This window comes from Heterodontus francisci, chromosome 4 (genome assembly GCF_036365525.1).
Source record: "Heterodontus francisci isolate sHetFra1 chromosome 4, sHetFra1.hap1, whole genome shotgun sequence".
Classification (NCBI taxonomy): Eukaryota; Metazoa; Chordata; class Chondrichthyes; order Heterodontiformes; family Heterodontidae; genus Heterodontus; species Heterodontus francisci.
In genome coordinates this window covers 116,603,160-116,628,565 of record NC_090374.1, presented here as the reverse complement: position 1 = coordinate 116,628,565, position 25,406 = coordinate 116,603,160, and the positions used below count along the sequence as shown (strand labels likewise).

At 43.3% G+C, this 25,406-nt stretch overlaps 1 protein-coding gene across 3 annotated transcripts in view; it reads left to right on the top strand.

Annotated features, from left to right (window-relative positions):
* LOC137369202 (uncharacterized) overlaps positions 1–25,406 on the top strand; it is a 267,684-nt gene that overhangs the window by 100,706 nt on the left and 141,572 nt on the right. For 2 of the 3 annotated variants that reach the window (XM_068030014.1, XM_068030015.1), the window contains exon 9: positions 13,169–13,338. In XM_068030014.1, the coding sequence (XP_067886115.1) occupies positions 13,169–13,338 (170 nt within the window). Of the gene's footprint in view, positions 1–13,168; positions 13,339–15,090; positions 16,245–25,406 lie in introns of those variants that run through there. The other variant, XM_068030016.1, reaches the window with a different exon arrangement.

Here is a 25,406-nt window from a genome sequence, read left to right as displayed (position 1 = left end):
ATGGTTCTTCGAGCTCACTGTCGAGGTCTTGATTGTATGCTTTTCGTTGGGGCTCAGTATCCTTCTTAAACCTTGTTCGCTGTAGGAGACTTTTCTCTCTTGGGGTTCATGTGGATTCAGAGGCTTGGGAGAAAGAGATGGGAGCAGACAGGAGAGATCTTCTCAGTTCAGGAGCAAACAGATTTTCTGTCCAAAACTGTTTGTATAAATTCAAAAAACCCAGGTTGCCCAGCAGGTTAGTCATGTGACTAGCTGGTTTGACCATGTCCGGTTGTGTATTCGGCCATCTTAGCAGTCATGCTGGAATGTGAGCTCCCCCACCTTCGACGTCTGGTGATCAAAAGTCCATTGTGGGTTGAATGTGTCAGGGAATGGCTGCTTTGTCCCTCCAAACACTGTCTGTTAATATGCAAATGTCTTTTCCAGCCACGGCTGATCTGTTTAACAAGTCCTTTCTTTACTCCAGTAACAGTTTAAAATCAATGTTCATGACAAGATTAATGTGCCTCATTCTTGGCAGGAGGGGACCTAGCATGACAATGTTTTTAAAAACTGGGATTTTTAATGCAATGATTAATACCAAGTCTGCCTGGAAACAAGCCAGGGATCTTGGTTACCATGCAAACAAGGAACCCATATCAAAGACCCATTTGAAAGCAGAAGACAAGGTTGTAACTGCTGAAGAACTATGGGCTTCGCTCTCCCAGACTCTTAGATTGTAAACAGGGAGCCAGAGGCTCTGAAGGTGCAAACTCGTGTTTACATTTTTAACACCTGGAAACAAAGGAAAACCTGAGTTGTTCTGCTGTGGCCAGACTTGTGGACTCTGCATATTGGAAAAGACAAATGGCTATTGACTTTTGATTCTGGATAAATTCAACAGACTTTCAGAAGTCTGGAGGCTGCAAGGAAGATCTGAAGGCAAAGACCATTAGTGGCAGCCTAGGAAGAGAGAGAGAGAGAAACCATCTGCTCTCAGTACATCAATACAGCAAAAAGCTGCTAAAACTTGAACTCAATATGAAAACTAAGGTTTGGGGTGGAGAAAAAAAAAAGACCAACGGGGTCACCAGAGATTGCCTATTCACGGAAGTCCAGATTGAAAGTGCTTGGAAGAATCTGAAGCGACGCGGTCATTGACTTTGAGAAGGACTGGGAGATCCAACCCATTGCAACTCGGAGGATTTTGGGACTTTTAGCAACAAAGATATTGCTTCAATGAGGACATTATGTAACATAAATGTGGTGTTTTCAAGTGTTTTAATAAGTTAAAGGGAAATACCTTTCTCTGTAATTTAATGTCATGTATTAGCTACTTACAAAGTACTGTTTACTTAATGCTGATTTTTAGTTTAATTGTTATAGTAAAAGTCTAAAAACGTGAAATTTTGTCATGTACTTCTTCAAATTGGTCTAGGGAGTTCATATTTTGTGTTTTAACGTTAACAGTCTCACTGAGGTCGTGACACTGAACATCTCTTTAACTGAGATTGCATTATGTGGGTGCACATCATGGCCTATGCGCAGCTTGGAGTCACAAATGCTGGAAGTCAAAATTTATTAGATTAATTGAGGTGGGTTTGCAGATTCCAACCTGCTCTGAATCAACAACCTCAACTCAATTGAACCAATTTATTTTGACTTCTGGGTTTTCCCCTTACAATTCCAACAGCACCACCACTGCCTCCGCCCCCGCCCACCCAACCCCTCCCCATCGCCCCACCCACACAGAAGCTGCCTTCAGATGAATATCAGGGTCCACCTCCTTGTTAAATGGGTTTCACTGGTGTTATGGGATTGCTTGTTTAAGCAGTCATTGAAATGTAGTGAACCTTGCAGTAGAGTATTTAAGCCTGCTTGATTACAGGATAGGTTTTTCAGTCACTGAGGCAGGTGGGACAGAAGTGGAAGAGGCAATGGAAGTCTGGAAAATCTGACACAGGTCCATAAAGCCAGATCTACTCCACTTCAATGGTGAATGTAATTTTCTGCCAGGCCTAAGGTGTTAACTGTCAACAACAACCCATATTAATGTAGAAAAACATCCCAGAGGTGTAAGGTGGTCAATGATTGCTGTGCAAAAGCTTGATCAAAGATGTGGGCTTTCAGAAATGCCTTAAAGGAAGAAAGGAATGTTGGGAGGTGAAGGAGTTTAGGGAGGGAATTCCAGAATATGAATATGGTTGATTGAAGGCTGCCTGTGGTGGGCAAAGGAATATGTGGAAGCACAAGAAGTTGGAGTTTAAGGTACAGAGAGTTTTAGTGCTGGAGGTGGTTACAGAAATGGAGAGGAAAAAGGCCATGGAGGGATTTAAACACAAGAATGTGAATTTTAAAGTTGATATATTGGGGGACCTGGAGCCAGTGTAGGACTCTGACACACTTCTGAGAAGCACTTCAAACATCAATATGGGCCAGCAGTAAATGTGAAACAATTGGACTTGCAACCCTGCTCACACCCACCTCAAGTGACACTACCTACACTTTGCCAGCAATCAAACAGGGCTTAAGTGCTGTGTATTCCGTCATTTACCTACAGCCTCTGGGGTAATTTTAACTTTTGATGATGGTGTAAAATGGACAATATTCCACTGACTTTAAAGGAAAATCGGGAGAGGTATATAACAGGCAGCTGATCCAACATCACGTGTTTTACACTATCAGCAAAAGTTTAAATGACCCCCACATCTGTTTCCATATCTAACATCTTTTAGTAATATTTGATATTGTGATATACTTATCCAGTTAAGTTTATTGCATGTTAAATTCTTTAATACAAGGGTGGTGTTATATTTCAGCCTTAAGAAAGACTCTATGATGCAAAAAAGGTGACTGACAAAGAAAGAAAACCAACAGGGAATATTACCATCTTTCAGATAGCCTATTTTTAATGTTATGGCTAAGTCATAAATATCCCAGATATTATAAGGGTCTGGGAAACTCTCTTCAATTCTTAAAGAGACACAGAGAGGGGTTCTTGTAGTTGTATACAGAATACTATGAGACGATTTATTAACTTTTATATATTTATTAAAGAATTTAGAGATAGAGAGATACAGCACTGAAACAGGCCCTTCAGCCCACTGAGTCTGTGCTGACCAACAATCACCCATTTATACTAATCCTACATTAATCCCATATTCCCTACCACATCCCCACCCACCTACCTACACTAGGGGCAATTTACAATGGTCAGTTTACCTAACAACCTGCAAGTCTTTGACTGTGGGAGGAAACCAGAGCACCCAGTGGAAGCCCACACAGTCACAGGGAGAACTTGTAAACTCCGCACAGGCAGTACCCAGAACTGAACCCTGGTTGCTGGAGCTGTGAGGCTGCAGTGCTAACCACTGTGCCACCCATTGCATTTAACATGCAATAAACTTCTTAAGTGGATAAGTATATCACAATGTCAAATATTAATAAAAGATGTAACTCTCCACTTAATGTTTTACTGGAATTTGAAGTTGTGAGCTTTTATTTGGTCAAAATGTTTATAATTGTGCTTATGTTACCTCTTGTTCCTGTAAGTCCATTTTCTATAATTGCCTTTTTTTACGGTACCTTACAGCAACCTCCAGAGCCAATTTCTCTGCGTCAAGAACTCCATAAACTAATTAAGTTTATTGCTACCTCTTACTGATGTCACACAGGATATTTCAATGTGTGTGTTTATCTTCCAATTCCCTGGCAACAGAATTTCAATTTTGACAGGGACCTTGAAATATTTAACTCTACCTTCTTAAAGGGGAATTGCTGTGAGTTCTGAAAACTGACCATTTATTCAATCTTTAATTCTAAAAGGTATAATATATTAACTATTTCCAAATTCTACTTAATGAAGACTATCATACCTATATTCCATCACAGTCTCTCCAATGCCTTCACGTCTTTCCTAAAGTGTGATGCCCAGAACTGAATGCAGTAATGCAGCTGAGGCCGAACTAGTGTCTTACATAAGTTCAACATAACCTCCTTGCTCTTGTACTCTATGCCCCTATTAATAAAGCCCAGAATACAGTATGCTTCCTTCACTGCTCTCTCAACCTGTCCTGCCACCTTCAATGACTTATGCACAAATACCCCCCAGGTCCCTCTGCTCCTGCACCCACTTTAGAGTTGTGCCCTTTATTTTATATTGCCTCTCCATGTTCTTCCTACCAAAATGAATCACTTCACATTTCTCCGCAATGAACTTCATCTGCCACTTGTCCGCCCATTCCACCAACTTGTCTATGTCTCTTTGAAGTTCTACACTATCCCCCTCACAGTTCACAATGCTTTCAGGTTTCGTATCATCCTAGAATTTTTAAATTGTGCCCTGTACACCAATGTCTAGGTCATTAATATATATCAGGAAGAGCAAGGGTCTCAACACTGACCCCAGGCAACTCCACTACAAACCTTCCTCCAACCCAAAAAACATTCATTAACTCTCTGTTGCATGTCTCCATTTCCAGTCAAAGTGCTATGCCTGTGGGAAAGACAGGGCATATAGGTGTAGAATAGGGTTATCCAACGTACAGCCCGTGGGCCAGACTCCGGCTCACCAAAGGTTTCCATCCAGCCTGTGGGTGTAAACTGTTCCCGGGGCCATTCCTCATCCTCACCGTGACTGTAGATAAGAAATTTCCCTTTGTCTTCTTCTTACAGAGCAACCTTTTAAAACATTGCGCTGTCAGTTTCACAGGTGACAGCTGCTGATATTGGGAACAGCCATTTCCCTTAAGACTCGGCGTTTTCCGAAGTCAGAGCCTGCCCATCAGTACCAGGTTGGGACCAAGCGTCGGTTCATGGTCAAACACCAGATCGAGGTCAGCGTAGATCAAAAGCTAGTTCGGGAGCCTGGTAGTCACTGAATGTGCATATGATAGATATGGAAACAGTGGTTGATGTTATTGAGCAGGGAGATCAAGAATTATACTCTGTCAGAGAGCAAGAAAAACAACACATGGAAGTTGTGAGTGATGAGGCTGAGGATATAATTCCAGTTCCCACAGTTGAAATGAAAGTAGAAGATTCACAACTTACTTTCATCATTGATACAGCTGCAGCAGATTCTGTTATCTCGGAATGAGAGTACAAGAAATCCCTAAGTCACGTTTCCTTATACAAAATTGGTGTGAAACTGACCAGTTAGTCCAATAACAGTATTCCAGTGGTAGGTCAAGTTAGTGTTTGGGTGGAATATGATTGCCATTGGTAGTAGGTGGAGGGAACAAAATCTCCCTGATGGGAAGGAACTGGCTTAAGAAGATACTGTTAAACTGGGCTGAGTTATTTACAGGAGGGATTAAGAATATGTCTGACATTGAGAAAGTGCAAAGAGAGCACAAAGTGTTTTTTGAACAAAATGGACCAAATGATAAAATTAAGCATCATGAGACTGAAGTCAAGATAAAGGACAATGTGCAGATGACATTTTGCAAGGCTAGACCAGTGCCTTATGTCCAGTTAGAAGCAGTAAGTGAAGAGTTAAATATATTAGAAAGATCAGGGGTATTTAAGAAGGTGAAGAGCAGTGAAAGTGCTGCACCCATTGTGGTAGTTAAAAAAGCATATGAGTCCATTCAGATTTGTGGAGATTACAAGCAAACTCTAAATAAGGTGATCGAAAATGATACTTACCCCTGCCTACCTGTGAAGATTTGTTTTCTAATTTAGCCAAGGTGAAGGTGTTCATTAAGATAGATATGTCAATTGCATAATTGCAATTAGAATTAACTGACAAGAATTGCTTACCATTCAAACACACAAAGGGTTGTACCAATACAAAAGAACTTAGAACATTCACAGGGATTGTTGTGTATTACTCTATGTTCATCCCCAGCTTCGCTAACACATTTGCCTCACTATATGAACTGCTCAAAAATGGAATTGCTCATCTGATTGCCAGAAAGCATTAGAAGACTGAAGAAAGTACTGACTAGTGATGCTGTTTAGGCCCACTATTATTCCAAGAAACAACTGGTTTTAGTGCCTCACTACAAGGGTTAGGGTTTGGGTATGGTGTGGTGAGATACTTTACATATACAAATGACTTGCCAGTGTCTGCCAGAGAAGTTAGTGAAGAAACTCGCAGGGATGTGGTGCTCAGTAAAGTGATAAATTATGTCTTGAATGGCTGGCCTAAACAGTGTGATGATGAGAAACTACAGGAGTATTGCACGCCTGGAAATGAATTGAGTGTAGATCAAGGCTGTCTTTTTTGGGGTTTAAGAGTCATTATCCTGTCAAGATTTAGAGCGAGATTGTCAGTTTAATCCTGAGAGGTGTGAGGTGATGCACTTTGGTAGGACTAACAAGGCAAGGGATTATACAGTGGATGGTAGGACCCTAGGAAGTACAGAAGGTCAGAGGGACCTTGGTGTACTTGTCCATAGATCACTGAAGGCAGCAGCACAGGTTGATAAGGTGGTTAGGAAGGCATCTGGGATACTTGCCTTTATTAGCCGAGACATAAAATATAAGAGCAGGGAGGTTATGTTAGAGCCGTATAAGACGCTGGTTAGGCCACAGCTGGAGTACTGTGTACAATTCTGGTCACTACACTATAGGAAGGATGTGATTGCAATGGAGAGGGTGCAGAGGAGAGTCACCAGGATATTGCCTGGGCTGGAACATTTCAGTTATGAAGAGAGACTGGATAGGCTTTTCCTTGGAGCAGAGAAGGCTGAGGAGGGACCTGATTGAGGTATACAAAATTATGAGGGGCATTGATAGATAGGAAGGAACTTTTTCCCTTAGCGGAGGGGTCAGTAACCAGGGGGCATAGATTTAAGGTGAGGGGTAGGAGATTTAGAGGGGAGTTAAGGAAAAAATTTTTCACCAAGAGGATGGTTGGAATCTGGAACACACTGCCCGGAGGGTTGGTAGAGGCAGGAACCCTCACAACATTTAAGAAATATTTAGATGAGCACTTGAAACGCCATAGCATACAAGGCTACGGGCCAAGTGCTGGAAAATGGGATTAAATTGTATGGGTGCTTGATGGTTGGCGCAGGTGCGTTGGGCCGAAAGTTCTGTTTCTGTGCTGTATAACTCTATGACTGTGAGGAACTACATCAAGAGCACACAGGGATAGTCCATATGAAAGCAGTAGCAAGAAGCAGTTTTTTCTGTCCATAGGTAAACAGAGATATTGAAGAATGGTGAAAAGTTGTGAAGTGTGAGAAATGATCCACCCAAAGTTCCTTTCATTCCATGGTCAAACAGAAAGAAACCATGGGAATGAGTACATGTAGATTTCTTTGAAGTGGAAGAAAAAGAGTACTTTATTTTGGATAAATGTTGAATTTATGCCAAATACCACAAGCGCCAAAACTGTTGAGCTTTTGAGAAGTTGCAAGGGGTGTTGGTGTCAGACAATGGCCCGCAGTTTATGTGAGAAGAGTATGCAGATTGTGAAGAGGTCTTTGCAAAAGTATTTACTAGGTGACAAGCTAAGCAGGGATTCCCATGTCTCCTTTCAACAAAGGGTGACAATTTTTTGTTCGCTGATAGAATAACCCCATGGTCTACAACAGGTTGCACACCTTGTGAGTTAGTGTTTAAACACATTCCTAGGACAAGGTTTAGTTTGCTTAAGCCTGACATCAATAGCAAAGTAAGAGAAAAGCAAGACAAAGTGAAGCTGAGTCATAATATACCAGGCATGAAATTTAGGCGAGAGTTCAGTGCTGGTCAGAAAGTCATAATGAAAAACCACCAAGGTGGTAAGGAGAAGTATGTGTTTGGAATTGTTGTAAAGAGACTAGGTGCATTCACATATCTAATGAAGATTGGAGAGAGACGTTTGAACAATAGAATCAAATGAAAGGAGAGCATGATAACCCTTCTACGGTGCAAATTCCTCATACAGTCCAAAGTGTAAGTCAGAAAGAAAAGAAAGTCACAAAAAAACTGAAAGTTTGCTGGTATCATAGAATCAACTGTTAGAGCAAAGTGAGCCAGGGGCTTTGACTAATACTAATCAGTCAATGTCACAGTCCCAACACAGTGGAGTTGGTAGTCAAAGTCAAAGTTCAGGTTTTACGTAGTCAGAGATGTTGAGAGAGCAAAGTCAAGCTCATGGAAAGGGGAGAAATGGCAGACAGAAAGAGAAAGAAGCCAGATAGGTTAATTGAGATTATGTAAGAAACAAGAAGAAAGAAGTTAAGGAGGAATTGGGAAATTGGAAGTATAAGTCTACTTCCCTTTCAAAGAGAGGTTAAGTACTTTTAATGTTTATTATTTTGTTTTGTCTAAGAAAAGGCCATTAGACTAAATGCTATGTTGAAATACTTGAAGTAGTGCAGTTTGTTACTATGCAAACAAGTACACAAAACAAAAGATACATTTACATATTACAGTGTTACTTCAGGAAAGAAGTTGTTCTTTTCATTATTTCTTGTCTAATGATGAATTTCATTGTACACCTACTGGTTTTGAGGCAAAAGAATGTTTTTTTACATGTAATTTACTCTGGTTGTACCATATACGTATTGTTTGTGATTACAGGTAAAACAAAAATGCAACCCAATCTGTTCAGTTGCAGGTATTGTTGAGATTGGTTGAGTCATATTGTCTTGTGAGGTCATAGAGTCATATATGGCACAGAAGGAGGCCATTCAGCCCATCGGGTCCATGCCGGCTCTCCATGGAGCTATGCAGTCAGTCCTACTCCCTGGCTTGATCCCCAAAGCCCTGCAAGTCTATTTCTCTCAGGTGGCCATCCAAATTCCTCTTGAATCATTCATCATCTCTGCTTCCACCACCCTTGTGGGCAGCGAGTTCCAGGTCATAACCACCCGCTGCGTAAAAAACTGTTCATCTTTTTTTTAAGAGGGGAGATCAGTCGAGTCATATTGGGCTGAATTTTAAGAGCACGCCTAGTGGCGGGTAGAAAAAAAATCACCGAGCCACCGCAATCTCCCACGCGGCAGCTTATTTAAATAGCTGGGTCAGCCCACCCTCCCAATTATGTGGAGGGGGCGTGCTGTCCAATACTGGCAATGGCGTCAGCTGCCTGTTTGCAGGCGCTGGTGTTATTTTTAAAGGGCAGCCAGCCCTTCTAGTGAATGTAATTTTTTAAAGAATTACCCCTCCCACTGTTGTAATAAAAATTCTATCACCCCTTTCCCACCCCCCATTATCAATGACATTAAGTATTTGCCTTCCTCCCCCCAAAACACTTACCTTTGAAATTTGATCTTCAAGTTTAAAATTCACCCCTTCCCACGATCCCCGACACTCATTATGATTACTTGACCCCCTACCCAGCACTAAAAATTTTAACTCCGCCTCCCTCCCTACCAGTGTCATGCCTGCTTTCCCCAGATGGGGAAGTGAAGGTGTGGGACTGCTGGCCACCACTCCAAAGATCGCGGTGGGCCTGTAAGATTTAAGTTAAGTTTATTTAAATGTATTCATTTTATTAATTTAATTATTTAAATGCAGGTCTCATTGCCCAGTGGTGGGGGACTGCCACAAGCCTTGCCACCGCTGGGTGGATCAGGTCCATCCCTCCCAGTGATGGGCTTCGTGGCAGGCCTCTGCCGGAACCATCTTCCAGTGGCCACCCCCCCACTCCACCCCACCACAGAGCCTCACGTCAGGGGCCTAATAAAATCCAGCCCATTGTCTTGTGAGATAATTTTTTTTTAAGTGGGGAGGGAGTGTAGTATATGTTAAGGTCTGATCATATTGTAATACTTCCCTCTCTGTTGAGAGGAGTGATGAATAAAGGGGGAGAAAACATGGTCGATTAAGTAGAGTCTCCATTTGAGTTATTTCCAATCCAAACACTACAACCCTCTTTGGCGATCTCAACAACAACAACTTGCATTTATATAGCACTTTCAACATAATGAAACATCCCAAGGTGCTTCACAGAAGCATTATAAAAGAAAATATGATACTGAGCCACATAAGGCGATATTAGGGCAGATGACCCAAAGCTTGGTCAAAGAGATAGGTTTTAAGGAGTGTCTTGAAAGAGGAAAGGAAAGTAGAGAGTCAGAGAGGTTTAGGGAGGGAATTCCAGAGGTTATGGTCCAGGTAGCTGAAGATACAGCCACCAATGGTGGAGCAATTAAAATTGGGGATGCTCAAGAGGTCAGAATGAGAGGAGCACAGATATCTAGGAGGGTTGTTGGGCTGGAGGAGGTTACAGAGTTAGGGAGGGGTGAGGCCATGGAGGAATTTGCAATCAAGGATGAGAATTTTAAAATTGAGGCGTTGCTTAACAAAGAGCCAATGTAGGGCAGCGAGCACAGGTGTGATGGGTGAACAGGACTTGGTGCAAGTTAGGACATGGGCTGCAGAGATTTGGATGATGTCAAGTTTACGGAGGGTAGAATGTGGGAGACCAGCCAGGAATGTGTTATAATTGTCAAGTTGTGAGGCAACAAAGTCTTTGGCTTAATATAGGCAGGAATTCATCATGAATAAATGATCAAGGCTGACATGGAGAATCCTAAGAGTTTGCATGGTAGCAAATTGACTTACTGTATTCTGTAAGTGGAAATATACTCTTAGGTATCCATTTATGGCTTTAAAAACTTGCATGCAATTCCCTCTTTGTAATCATTACAAAAGTTCTCATTTTTACACTCCCCTATCTCTTTCCCTATATTTTGTTAATATATTTATTAAATTGGCAAAGGCAATGTGCAACCCAGTTTATACAGTCCAACAAATTCCACATTCTAGCCCAATTTGACTGAGCAAATTCATCTTAGCCATGGTGGCAGTAGGGGAAGTACAATTGGCTTCAGTGCTTCTGGCTAAGGAGAAAAGTCAGCTAGGGTTCCCACTCCTGATCGCTGTCCAGTGACACTTGATGGAAAGTGCTTGTGTGTACAAGTTAGGTTACAAGTGAAAAAAGTCTGCTTGGGTCAGACACTGCAGGGTGTCCCATGCCTATGAAACCTTACCTCATTAGCCCTTAAGAACACAAGAAGGGAGAAATGTAGCAATAAATAAATTTAAGATGCTAAATGTCATGAAGTAAAATGAAAGCAATGTGTTCAATCTAGAGCTTTGCTTAATCAGTAGGCCCAATTTTAATGAGAACAGATATCAAGGCAGAGGGGAGGTGTAGAGTAAAGCATCGAGCCCCCACCCCCACCTCCAACCTTGGTCAGTTGCCCACCCAAAATGAGCAGGAGAAAGCAGTTGGCTGGTGGGAGATGTGGAATTTTGGGTGGCAGGATGCAGCCAAATGTCTCGAAGGAACAGTTATCATCATTTGAGTACATCGCTGCAGGCGAAAGGGGCATATGAAGAGGGTCTTGCAGGAAGAAAGGGGAGTAGCCCTTGTGGAGCTTGGAGGGGCACTCTTCTTCTGATCCCACAAGGAAAGTAAAAAAAAAAATTAACTGTTTGGGTATCTTCTATCTATCGCCTGGCTCCTTTGCTCACTTGGTTGGAAATCTACAGCAGCTTCCCTGCTCAGACAATGAGTTAAAATTGCAATCAGGGCCCAGTGACTTTAAAAAACCCTGATCTTCAGATTTAAAGAAGGATCCCACAGCTTAAGGTGTGTTTCCTTGCTGTCTGCTCAGAGGAGCTGATTTTCCCTGCCTGTTCACCTGGATTCTGCAGGGCATATAGGGTTAAAATCGCCCTTTTGTCTGACTCAATTGTCTCAATCTATGATTCTATGATGCAGTATGATGCATAGTCCATTGATATAAGCAGTGACAAATTTAGGAGAGCAGGCTTTAGTTCAACGCTACCCTCCTTAAGAACTGTCAGATATTGCTGGACATATGTTTTCAGTCAGAAATAAATGACTGAAATGTGAGAGTAAAACTCAACCTACTTGATCAGGATTTGAAAGAAATGATCACTATTTTCCCAATATGTTATTTATTTCAACTCCATTCAGTTCCCTAACAGATAACCTCTGAGCTAGCTATTTGAGCCAAAAACGATAAATAAAAGGCATGACTCCAGCACCGTTTCTCAGCATCTTGTGCTGCACTCAGGTCTTTTAGATTGAATGGTTGTGTAGAACTTGACATGGCTAATGACAAATTTAAAATAGCTTCCTTTGAGGAATTTGAATACACATTGAAATAAATCACTTTTACATAATAAAAATTTGCACCTCGCTTTGCTGCTGGTAATTTAGATATTTGGAATAAAGGCCAGCTCGGGTCAGCAAATGAAACCCAACCCGAGCCCGACAGAACCACATCCGACCCGACCCCAGTCCTTTTATTTTTTCCCGCGTCTGACCCGACCTGACCCGACCACCAGAATATAATCAACTTTATTGACGAGGTTGTGCTCTACCTTGGATGGAATTGCTCACTGCAGACTAGTGTGGAGTGTTTCCCGCCTTGACGTCCTGGCTGTCACTGTGTCCGACCCGGCCTGACCCAACCCAAGCCCGAATGCCGGACCCGGAAGAGCGACCTGACCTGACCTGAACCCGACACCTGTCGTCGGGTCCCGTCGGGTTTGGGTCGGGTAGCCATGCTCTAATTTGGAATGCTTATTTTGGCATGCAGTCACAGTGTTTCTAACATGAGTGAAGTTTTCAAACTCTGTGATGGAGAGAAAGATTTACCTATGTGCCCATTAAACAATTCATCCTTAGAATTTTTTAATATCTAAAAGTGTGTTTTATTACCTTTTGCAACTAACCTCTTTAAAACTGGGTTGCAGAGCAGTGTATATGGGTTCCACCCGAGTACATTCAGCAGCCATGTGACAGGCAGATGTCAGTGAGAGACATTTAATCTTCAGGCTAGAAGCCAGGGCTATTTGCCACTTCCAAGTTATTGTAAATTCTCACCAATCTCTTGTGCACATGTGACTTCAGGATACACCCTCTTGTGATATAAAAATACAGAGGGAGCAGTTTGCCATCCTGTACGATGCTGACTTGGTCAGCATCGGGGTGACATTGCATGTTGGTGGGGGAGGGTGGGGATCATTATGGGCCAGTCTTCTGTACCTCCTGGTGCCCAGTTTCAAAGCAACATTGATGAAAATCAGGAAGGATGTTGCCTGTCTATATTTTGATAATGTGTACTGTATGGAATACTAAAATAGGGGAGATGGGAAGAAGAAAACTTAAAAATAGGGAGCGAGCTTTGCTGTCATGAAAAAATATGGCTGATTTTCTGGTTGGTACATGGGAACAAAACTTTGAGATATACTATTTCTCTTTCAGGGAAGACTATTCAGATTGAAAATTGTAATTGTTTGAATGATGACTGGCTTGTGAACATTGGGCACCGTCAACCACAAAGCCTCAGACTGTATCGATGCAACGACAGAACAAAGTCCATTACTGATTCTGGATTAAGGGAGCTGTTCAGCCTTTGCAAGGATTCACTTATGGTACAAACAGATTTCAGATACATTTAAGTAATTTACTACCTTTTAAATGAGAACTTATTTTCCAGCAGCGTGTGTAGAACCATAAAGTACAGAAGGAGGCCATTCTGCCCATCAAACCTGTGCCAGCTCTTTGAAAGAGCTATCCAATTCCTACTCTTTCCCCATAGCTTGGCAAAATTTTCCTTTTTAAATATATATCTAATTCCCTTTTGAAAGTTACTATTTAATTTGCTTCCAGCACCCTTTCAGGCAGTGCATTCCAGATCCTAACAATTTGCTGCATAAAAGGAAATTTTCATCTCCCCCCTGGTTCTTTTATTAATTGCCTTAAATCTGTGACCTCCAGTTACTGACCACCTCCTCAGTAGAAACACGTTCTCCTTATTTACTGTCTCAAAACCCGTCATAATTTTGAACACCTCTAATCAAATCTCCCCTTAATCTTCTCCGCTATAAGGAGAACAACCCCAGTTTCTCTAGTCCATTCAGATAAATGAAGTCCTTCATATCTGGTACCATTCTAGTAAATCTTCTCTGCACCCACTCCAAGGCCTTGCCATCCTTCCTAAAGTATGATACTCAGAATTGGACACAATATTCCAGCTATTTACAATGGGATTTATAAAGGTTTAGCATAACTTCCTTATACTCTATGCCTCTATTTGTAAAGCCCAGGATCCCATATGCTTTTTTAACAGCCTTATCGGCCTGTCCTGCCACCTTCAAAGATTTGTGTATATACACCCTCGATATCCCTGTTCCTGTACCCCCTTTAAAATAGTACCATTTAGTTCATTATCTTATATTTTTATGTCTGTAAACCATGGAGTTAACTGAAGGAAAAGAAGTGAACAAACTGAATGAAAGACAAAGCAAATTATCTTAAAGCTCATACATCAGGAATTTTCTCAGGGGTTCTCTGATTGGCCATTGTAACTTCAGTGGAATATGGGCAGAAAACCTGTTTACACATCTATTTAGGAATACTGCCAATCTGTCAAAGTTGTGGTGGCCACTGAGGAAATGGCCAAATTTATTTCAGAGTGGTGGGAGCCAGTAAAGTTCACTCTGCTCTGCTCTGTTATCAGAAGAAAGCAGAATGCTGTACATACACTTAAACAGTGTTATTGAAGAGTTACCAGTGTCTGAATGCTAATGAACTTTTTAATAGGATAAATAGTAGACTATCCACGGTGAACTTTTCAAGCTTTAATTTTATTTTATCCAAGAAAACTTTTGTACATGAATCTTTAGTAATTTGGCAAATAGGGATATTTTATTTATTCCACCTCATCATGTGAACTCTGAAAATGTACTCCTGCATTTCTCCAAGGCAAGCATGCAGTGTGTTGCAGAGATCCACTCTTGATCCCTTTATTTTTTACATGCTTCTCCTGCGGCGATGTGGTCCATAATCGTGGGATCGGCTTTCACATGTAGGTCAAAATCACCACCAATGTGTCCAGGCATGCTATTCAATTGTCTGTCCCAACATCACATCATGGATGACCTAAGATTACCAGCTCAATGCCAGAAAAATGTGCTTTCAGTCTACTCCTTTTCATCTTTTTCATCTTCTGCTTGGAATCCTGGTCTTCTGCTTATAAAGCATTTTGTGATATTTTACTTTTGCAAGCTGTTCTCTTTTATACTCTCACTTTCCATTGCAATGAGCATTAAAGTTACCAATTCTTTGGAGTTCCGAAGAAGGGTCACTGACCCGAAACATTAACTCTGCTTCTCTTTCCACAGATGCTGCCAGACCTGCTGAGTGGTTCCAGCATTTCTTGTTTTTATTTCAGATTTCCAGCATCCACAGTATTTTGCTTTTATTTTAAGGTTACCAATTATATGTCCCATGTGGTGTTATGTTGTATGATGGGAAGGAGATGATGATTATAACTTTATAGCATGAGAATATAAGACCAATTCCCTGATTATGGAGAAATGAGTGATCCCATTCTGCCAGATAACTAAAAACAGTTAAAATACGCAGGGAGTGTCATGTCACCAAGGGAAAGGGTATAGGAAATCTAGCAAACAGCAGCTCTTAAAGGGTGCCTGCACTGAAAGTGAAGCAGAATTTATTTTCCTGAATCCTGATTGCTGGGGTAGTAAAGATGTCTGGAGCAGGAGCAAGGACAGGTCCCTTCACTGATGAGAGCCTGTACATCTTGCTGGAGGAGATACTCACAACAAAATAGCCATCTTTGGGACTGAGGTGAACTCTCCAATTAGAATCATTGTGCAGCAAGATGGCAGAAGGTGATCAGCAGAGTTGATGCAGTTTCCAATATGAAAATGCTCCTTTGCCTTGAGGAAGAGTGAATAAAAGGTGCCCACTTAAAGGAAAGGAATATCTGTACTGTGCTCATACCAAGAACTCAGCTAATAGTATACTACCTCATCACTACAACCCGCAAAACAGTGGCTCTGTCCCTCACATCTTCCACCCCATAAATACCATAACTGTGCAGCTGCAGTTCCAATTGGGTAGCAGATAAAGGCAAAGGCAAGTATAACATTTTGGGAATAAGAAACCTACTAGTTGCCGTTCATGTTTGGCAACGGGACTCACTGCTTTCATTGTCTTGGAACAGTAAAACCACATCCTGGATCAAAGGTTGGTAAGGTACATATTGTGAGGGATTACAAATTCTCATATTACTATAAATGACACACCTCTGGCAGTCTGACATAAAGTAATGATGATCATGTTTGTGAACTGCTTCTTGCAAAGTTCATTAGGAGCATTAGATAATGATAAATGATGCGTATGAAGGATGAGGGAATTAAAGTCATGTGTAGGCTCAATAAACACTGAAAAATAGAATGACATTACTGCACCCAATTCATATATATGAGAAAGTTATAGTGATATAGGGGTTTTAAAAAATTGTTTCCAATAATGTACCAAATTAATCATAGATGACTACTTGCATTTTTGATTCCTATTTACTTAAAATGAAAATTTTGAAAGCTACAATTGTTGTGGAAATATCTTGAAGAAATTATTGTTTAAAGTTTTTATTTAGAATGTTTAAATTGTTTTAATAGCTTTACCCAGTTATTAGTTTTTCTCCCCACTTAGTTACACACACTACATTGATTAAGAGAGCATGCGGATGACCTGCTACAAAACCTTTTTGAGCCAAGGTCCATGAATATGGGCAAAGTAGGTGTTGTGGGATGACCTTAAGAGGGCACCACCATATGAGCTGTAAATAGAGATGATCAGAGGAAGTGATGTTATGTCACACATGACCAGGGAGATTTGGGTGCGGTGTGACAGGGAGAGATGAGTTGTAGATGTAGCTCATGCAGTAGCTGTTCGTATATATATGTTCTAGTTAAAGTAAAATAAAACACACATTTTCTTGAAGTTCTGTGGGTCTTACAATAGATCGCACCCAAAAGAACAAGTAATATTACATCGTGGCAACATTTGGGATATATTGGCTGGTATTTTATGTGCCCCCCCCCTGAGGTGGGTTCGGAGGAAGTGGGGGGCATGGAGTATCACAACGGGTGGGGGGAGGGGTCGGAAGGCCCATCGCTTCTCCGTCGCCAAGCGATCTTTCTGGGGGCAGGATAGGCCGAAGACGGCCCTTCTGCCCACAGGCCAATTGAGACCCTTAAATGGCCTATTAACATGATGTTGCGCCACACATGACCAGGGAGTTGTGGGTGTGGCCCGACAGGGAGAGATGAGTCTTAGATGTAGCTCATGTAGTAACTGTATGTTCTAGTTAAAGTATAATAAAACCCTTGTTTTGTTTGAATATTACTTGTAGTCCTGTGAGTCTTACAATAGATCACACTCCAAAGGAACAAGTAATATTACAGTAAATCTCTGATATTCCTTGTTTCTCTGTTGGGAGATGGTACCATCAGATGTCTCAGTTCTGATCAGAAATTCACCATGCACAAATACAAACTTTATTCTGATTACTCTAAGTAAAATTTAAAGAAATTACTGTTGGTGCTGATACCACCCAAATAGTTGGTACACTCACATAAAATTACCCTCTCCATGATTTTAAATGGTTGGAGGAATAAACTCATTTAAAATAAATAGAATAATGCTTCTCTTAAAATAGAAAAATAGTTTGATATGTATGATAACATCACCAATAGCAATTTCTGCCCCTTAGTCTGTTCTTCCCCTGCCCCCCACATTTTTAGGATTATGCTATTTCCCTGATGGGGCAGGCAGGTAACTTGCTCTCCAGTGCTGTTCCTGAGCAAACACTTATGGTTTATGTCCTTCCATTTTCTCTTTCACTTACATCCCTCAGACATTATGGGACTGAAATTTCTCAATCTTTTTGGCCGCAGTAACTGCAGAAATTATGCTTTCCTAACGACCTCTGCTCCTCACCTTGGGGTGAGTGCTGCCGATTCTCAGGCATGTGAGCGCATGGCTTCCTCCATTGCGAGGTTGGTGACCCTCATAGAGAGCCAGGTCCCACAAATGTGCGCAGACCTGCACACCATTGGCATCGCCATGAGCGCAATGCAGCAGTGGCAAGGCAGGAGGAGGATGAGGCGCCTGGACTCTTCTCCAACTTCTCGTCCTTCTCTGGTCAGCAGGGATATTCAAGTGAGCCTTGCAAGGGAGGAGGAGAGGCTAACCTCCACAGCTGGGGGCTCCACTCAGGGTGCTCTGAGTGTGGACAGTGACTCCTTAGCCCTTCCGTCAATGAGCCCAGGTCAAGTAGCCGCGATGCCAGAGGAGAGCCCTGCACCTGTGCAGGAAATTCTCAGGCAGCCGGGGTCCTTCAGGCTGCAGGCAGCCAAGGATGCCCGCTGAAGTCATCACAGGCCAAAGGGCGGCCTGCCTCCAGCCTAGCTGCTAGTGCAGAGGTCGTACCTCATAGAAACACTCAAAAACATATTAAGAAAACCACCTAGAGACACTTGGGGTTTAATGGGTGTTTTTTTTTATTAGTTCGTGGGATATGGGCATCGCTGGCTAGGCCAGAATTTATTGCCCATGCCTAATTGCCCTGGAGAAGGTGTTGGTGAGCCGCCTTCTTGAACAGCTGCAGTGCTTGGGACGTAGGTGCACTCACAGTGCCGTTAGGAAGGGAGTTCCAGGATTTTGACCCAGCGACAGTGAAGGAACGCTAATATACTTCCAAGTCAGGATGGTGTGTGGCTTGGGGGGGAACTTGCAGGTGCTGGTGTTCCCATGCATTTGCTGCTCTTGTCCTTCTAGGTGGTAGAGGTCGTGGGTTTGGAAGGTGCTGTTGAAGGAGCCTTGATGAGTTGCTGCAGTGCATCTTGTAGATGGTATACACTGCTGCCACTGTGTGTCAGTAGTGAAGGAAGTGAATGTTGAAGGTGGTGGATGGGGTGCCAATCAAGCAGGCTGCTTTGTTCTGGATGGTGTTGGGTTTCTTGTGCGTTGTTGGAGCTGCACCAATCCAGTCAAAGAAGAACAAAGAAAATTACAGCACAGGAACAGGCCCTTCGGCCCTCCAAGCCTGCGCCGATCCAGATCCTCTATCTAAACATGTCGCCTATTTTCTAAGGGTCTGTATCTCTTTGCTTCCTGCCCATTTATGTATCTGTCTAGATACATCTTAAAAGACGCTATCGTGCCCGCGTCTACCACCTCCGCTGGCAACGCGTTCCAGGCACCCACCACCCTCTGCGTAAAGAACTTTCCATGCATATCCCCCCTAAACCTTTCCCCTCTCACTTTGAACTTGTGACCCCTAGTAATTGAATCCCCCATTCTGGGAAAAAGCTTCTTGCTATCCACCCTGTCTATACCTCTCATGATTTTGTACACCTCAATCAGGTCCCCCCTCAACCTCCGTCTTTCTAATGAAAATAATCCTAATCTACTCAACCTCTCTTCATAGCTAGCGCCCTCCATACCAGGCACCATCCTGGTGAACCTCCTCTGCACCCTCTCCAAAGCATCTACATCCTTTTGGTAATGTGGCGACCAGAACTGCACACAGTATTCCAAATGTGGCCGAACCAAAGTCTTATACAACTGTAACATGACCTGCCAACCCTTGTACTCAATACCCCGTCCGATGAAGGAAAGCATGCCGTATGCCTTCTTGACCACTCTATTGACCTGCGTTGCCACCTTCAGGGAACAATGGACCTGAACACCCAAATCTCTGTACATCAATTTTCCCCAGGACTTTTCCATTTACTGTATAGTTCACTCTTGAATTGGATCTTCCAAAATGCATCACCTCGCATTTGCCCCGATTGAACTCCATCTGCCATTTCTCTGCCCAACTCTCCAATCTATTTATATTCTGCTGTATTCTCTGACAGTCCCCTTCACTATCTGCTACTCCACCAATCTTAGTGTCGTCTGCAAACTTGCTAATTGGACCACCTATACTTTCCTCCAAATCATTTATGTATATCACAAACAACAGTGGTCCCAGCACGGATCCCTGTGGAACACCACTGGTCACACGTCTCCATTTTGAGAAACTCCCTTCCACTGCTACTCTCTGTCTCCTGTTGTCCAGCCAGTTCTTTATCCATCTAGCTAGCACACCCTGAACCCCATGCGACTTCACTTTCTCCATCAGCCTACCATGGGGAACCTTATCAAACGCCTTACTGAAGTCCATGTATATGACATCTACAGCCCTTCCCTCATCAATCAACTTTGTTACTTCCTCAAAGAATTCTATTAAGTTGGGAAGACATGACCTTCCCTGCACAAAACCATGTTGCCTATCACTGATAAGCCCATTTTCTTCCAAATGGGAATAGATCCTATCCCTCAGTATCTTCTCCAGCAGCTTCCCTACCACTGACGTCAGGCTCACCGGTCTATAATTACCTGGATTATCCCTGCTACCCTTCTTAAACAAGGGGACAACATTAGCAATTCTCCAGTCGTCCGGGACCTCACCCGTGTTTAAGGATGCTGCAAAGATATCTGTTAAGGCCCCAGCTATTTCCTCTCTCGCTTCCCTCAGTAACCTGGGATAGATCCCATCCGGACCTGGGGACTATCCACCTTAATGCCTTTTAGAATACCCAACACTTCCTCCCTCCTTATGCCGACTTGACCTAGAGTAATCAAACATCTATCCCTAACCTCAACATCTGTCATGTCCCTCTCCTCGGTGAATACCGATGCAAAGTACTCATTTAGAATCTCACCCATTTTCTCTGACTCCACGCATAACTTTCCTCCTTTGTCCTTGAGTGGGCCAATCCTTTCTCTAGTTACCCTCTTGCTCTTTATATATGAATAAAAGGCTTTGGGATTTTCCTTAACCCTGTTTGCTAAAGATATTTCATGACCCCTTTTAGCCCTCTTAATTCCTCGTTTCAGATTGGTCCTACATTCCCGATATTCTTTCAAAGCTTCGTCTTTCATCAGCCTCCTAGACCTTATGTATGCTTCCTTTTTCCTCTTAGCTAGTCTCACAATTTCACCTGTCATCCATGGTTCCCTAATCTTGCTATTTCTATCCCTCATTTTCAAGTGGAGAGTATTCCATTACACTCCTGTCTTGTGCCTTGTAGGTGGTGGACAGGCATTGGGGAAACAGGAAGTGGGTTACTCGCCGCAGACCTTCTAGCCTCTGACCTGCTGTAGCCACAGCATTTATATGGCTGGTCCAGTTAAGTTTCAGGTCAATGGTAGCCCCCAGAATGTTGATCGTGAGGGATTCAGCGATCGTAATGCCATTGAACATCAAGGGGAGATGGTGAGATTCTCTTTTGTTTGATATGGTCATTGCCTGGTATTTGTGTTGCACAAATGTTACTTACCATTTATCAGCCCATGCCTGAATGTTGTGCAGGCCTTGCTGCATCTGGACACAGGCTGCTTCAGTACCTGAGGGGTCACGAATGGTGCTGAACATTGGGCAGTCATCAGCAAACATCCCCACTTCTGACCTTATGATTTATGGAAGGTCATTGATGACGCAGCTGTAGATGGTTGGGCCTACGACACTACCCTGAGGAGCTCCTGCAGTGATGTCATGGGACTGAGGTGATTAACCTCCAACAACCACAAACATCTTCTTTCATGCTAGGTATGACTCCAACCAGCAGAGATTTACCCCCCTGATTCCCATTGACTCTAGTTTTGCTAGGGCTCCTTGATGCTACATTCAGTCAAATGCTACCTTGATGTCAAGGGAAGTCACTCTCACCTCACCTCTGGAGTTCAGCTCTTTTGTCCATGTTTGGACCAAGGCTGTAATGAGGTTAGCAGCTGAGTTGCCCTGATGAAACTCAAACTGAGCGTCAGTGAGCAGGTTATTGCTGAACAAATGCTGCTTGATAGCACTGTCGGCGACCCCTTCCATCACTTTGCTAATGATCGAGAGTAGACTCTCTATCGGTTGGATTTGTCCTTTTTTTTGTGCATTGGACATGACATCGCAACTTTCTACATTGCCAGGTAGATGCCAGTGTTGTAGCTGTACTGGAACAGCTTGGCTATGGGAACGGCTAGTTCTGGAGCACAAGTCTTCAGTACTATTGCCAGAAGGTGGTGAGGGCCCGTGGCCTTTGCAGTATCCAGTGCCTTTAGCTATTTCTTGATATCACGTGGAGTGAATCAAATTGGCTTAAGACTGGCATCTGTGATGCTGGGGACCTCAGGAGGAGGCCGAGGTGGATCATCCACTCGGCACTTCTGGCTGAAGCTGGATGCAAATACTTTGGCCTGATGTGCTGGGCCCCCCATCATTGAGGATGGGGTTATTTGTGGAGCCTCCTCCTCCTGTTAGCTGTTTAATTGTCCACCACTATTCGTGGCTGGATGTGGCAAGACTGCGAGCTTAAATCTGATTTGTTGGTTGTGGGATCGCTTAGCCCTGTCTATTCCATGCTGCTTTTGCTGTTTGGCATGTAAATATTCCTGTGTTGTAGCTTCACCAGGTTGACACCTCATTTTTAGGTATGCATGGTGCTGTTCCTGGCAAGCTCTCCTGCACTCTTCATTGAACCAGGGTTGGTCTCTTGGCTTGATGGTAATGGTAGAGTGGGGGATATGCTGGGCCATGAGGTTACAGATTGTGGTTGAGTACAATTCTGCTGCTGCTGATGGCCTACAGTGCCTCATGGATGTCCAATTTGCATTACTAGATCTGTTTGAAATCTATCCTATTTAGCATGGCAGTAGTGCACAAAACACAATAGTGAAAACGGGACTTGGTCTCCGCAAGGACTGTGCAATGGTCACTCCTACTAATACTGTCATGGAGAGATGCACCTGTGACAGGTAGATTGGTGAGCACGAGGTCAAATAGGTTTTTCCCTCTTGTCGGTTCCCTCACCAGCTACCGCAGACCCAGTCTAGCAGCGATGTCCTTTAGAATTTGGCCAGATCGGTCAGTAGTGGTGCTACCAAGCCAATCTTGGTGGTGGACATTAAAGTCCCCCATCCAAAGTAAATTCTGTGCCCTTGCTCCCCTCGGTGCTTCTTCCAATTGGTGTTCAACGTGGAGAAGCACTGATTCATCAGCTGAGTGGGGGTTGGGGGAGGTGCAGGGGCGTGGCGGTAGTTGGTAATCAGCAGGAGGTTTCCTTGCACATGTTTAATCTGATGCCTGAAACTTCATGTGGTCCAGAGTCGATGTAGAGGACTCCCAGGGCAACTCCCTCACGACTATATACCACTGTGCTGCTGCCTCTGGTGGGTAAGTCCTGCAGGTGGGACAAGACATACCCAGGGATGGTGATGGTGGTGTCTGGGACATTGTCTGTGAGGTATGATTCCGTGAGTATTACTATGTCAGGCTGTTTCTTGATTAGTCTGTGGGTCAGCTCTCCCAATTTTGGCACAAGCCCCCAGATGTTAGTAAGGAGGACTTTGCAGGGTCAACAGGGTTGATGTTTGCCATTTGATTTTTCTTATAAAGCTTTTTGGTATTGAAGTTAATATTCATTGTGGAAAATGATTATTCTTTCATGCCTTAATTGTGAGATACTGACTTCAGTGCTCTCCCTTATTGGGCTGCCAGTGTAGGCATAGCCCAACTTTGGTAAGCATCTCATATGGGCCAGAGCATGTGGTCAGGCAAAGAACCCAAATAGAAAGGTGGTGACAGACTGAATGCTTTTCGGTAAGTCTTTTTTGCTTTCCCTCTGAGAGGCCATCATGGTGGCTGAGCAAACTTGTAGCCCATGGAATAAAAGGGATGGTAGCAACATGGATGTGAAATTGACTGAGTGACAGGAAAAAAAGAGCAGTGGTTAATGGGTGTTTTTTGGGCTGGAGGAAGATTTATAGTGGAGTTCCCCAGGGATCAATATTAGGACCCTTGCTTTTCCTGATATATATTAATGACTTTAGTGCTGTACAGAACTTTAGTTAGGCCACACTTAGAATATTACGTGCAATTCTGGTTGCCACACTACCAGAAGGGCGTGGAGGCTTTGGAGAGGGTACAGAAGAGGTTTACCAGGATGTTGCCTGGTCTGGAGGGCATTAGCTATGAGGAGAGGTTGGATAAACTCAGATTGTTTTCACTGGAACGACGGAGGTGGAGGGGCGACATGATAGAGGTTTACAAAGTTATGAGCGGCATGGACAGAGTGGATAGTCAGAAGCTTTTTCCCAGGGTGGAAGAGTCAGTTACTAGGGGACATAGCTTTAAGGTGAGAGGGGCAAAGTTTAGAGGGGATGCGCGAGGCAAGTTCTTTACACAGAGGGTGGTGAGTGCCTGGAACTTGCTGCCGGGGGAGGTGGTGGAAGCAGGTACGATAGCGATGTTTAAGAGGCATCTTGACAAATCCATGAATAGGATGGGAATAGAGGGATACGGTACCTGGAAGTGCAGAAGGTTTTAGTTTAGGCAGGCATCAAGATCAGCGCAGGCTTGGAGGGCCGAATGGCCTGTTCCTGTGCTGTACTGTTCTTTGTTCTTTGTTTGACCTACACCTTGGTGAACAGGGCACAATTTCAAAGTTTGCAGATGATGCAAAACTTGGAAGCATTGTGAACTGTGAGGAGGATAGTGTAGAACTTCAAAAGGATATAGACAAGTTGGTGGAATGGGCAGACAGGTGGCAGATGATGTTCAATGCAGAGAAATGTTAAGTGATTCATTTTGGTAGGAAGAACATGAAGAGACAATATAGAGTAAAGGGTACAATTCTAAAGCGGGTGCAGGAGCAGAGGGACCTAGGTGTATATGTGCATAAGTCATTGAAGGTGGCAGGACAGATTGAGAGAGCGGTTAATAAAGCATACAGTATCCTGGGCTTTATTAATAGGGGTATAGAGTACAAGAGCAAGGAGGTTATGTTGAACTTGTATAAGACACTAGTGTGGCCTCAGCTGAAGTATTGCGTCCAGTTCTGGGCACTGCACTTTAGGAAAGATGTGAAGGCATTAGAGAGAGTACAGAAAAAATTCATGAGAACGGTTCCAGGGATGAGGAATTTCAGTTATGAAGATAGATTGGAGAAGTTAGGACTGTTTTCCTTGGAGAAGTGAAGGCTGCGACGAGATTTGATAGAGGTATTCAAAATCATGAGGGTTTGGACAGAGTAGATGGAGAGAAACTGTTCCCACTCGTGAAAGGATCAAGAACTGATTTAAAGTATTTGGTAAGAGAAGCAAAAGTGACATGAGGAGAAACTTTTTCACGCAGCGAGTGGTTCAGGTCTGGAATGCACTGCCTGAGAACGTGATGGAGGCAGGATCAACTGAAGCATTCAAAAGAGAATTAGACTGTTATATGAAAAACAAGAATGTGCAGGGTTTCAGGGAGAAGGCAGGAGAATGGAACTAAGGGAATTGCTCTTTAGAGAGCCGGTGTGGGTATGATGGGCCGAAAGGCCTCCTTCTGCACTGTAACGATTCTGTGACTCTGTGAAGTATGAGATTGTCTCTTGCCTCCTTGGCCCATCGCTCAATGTGCCTGGCCTCCAGTGCAAGGGGTTCAACATCCAGTGCTGCCTGCTCAATCGCCTCCTCATATTCACTTTAGGCAAGGCCCCCTGGCCCCCACCTCTGCAGGGCTACGTTGTGCAGAACTCAGCAGACCACCGTGATACGCGAAACCCTCGCTGTGGCATACTGCAGGGCTCCACTGGAATGATCC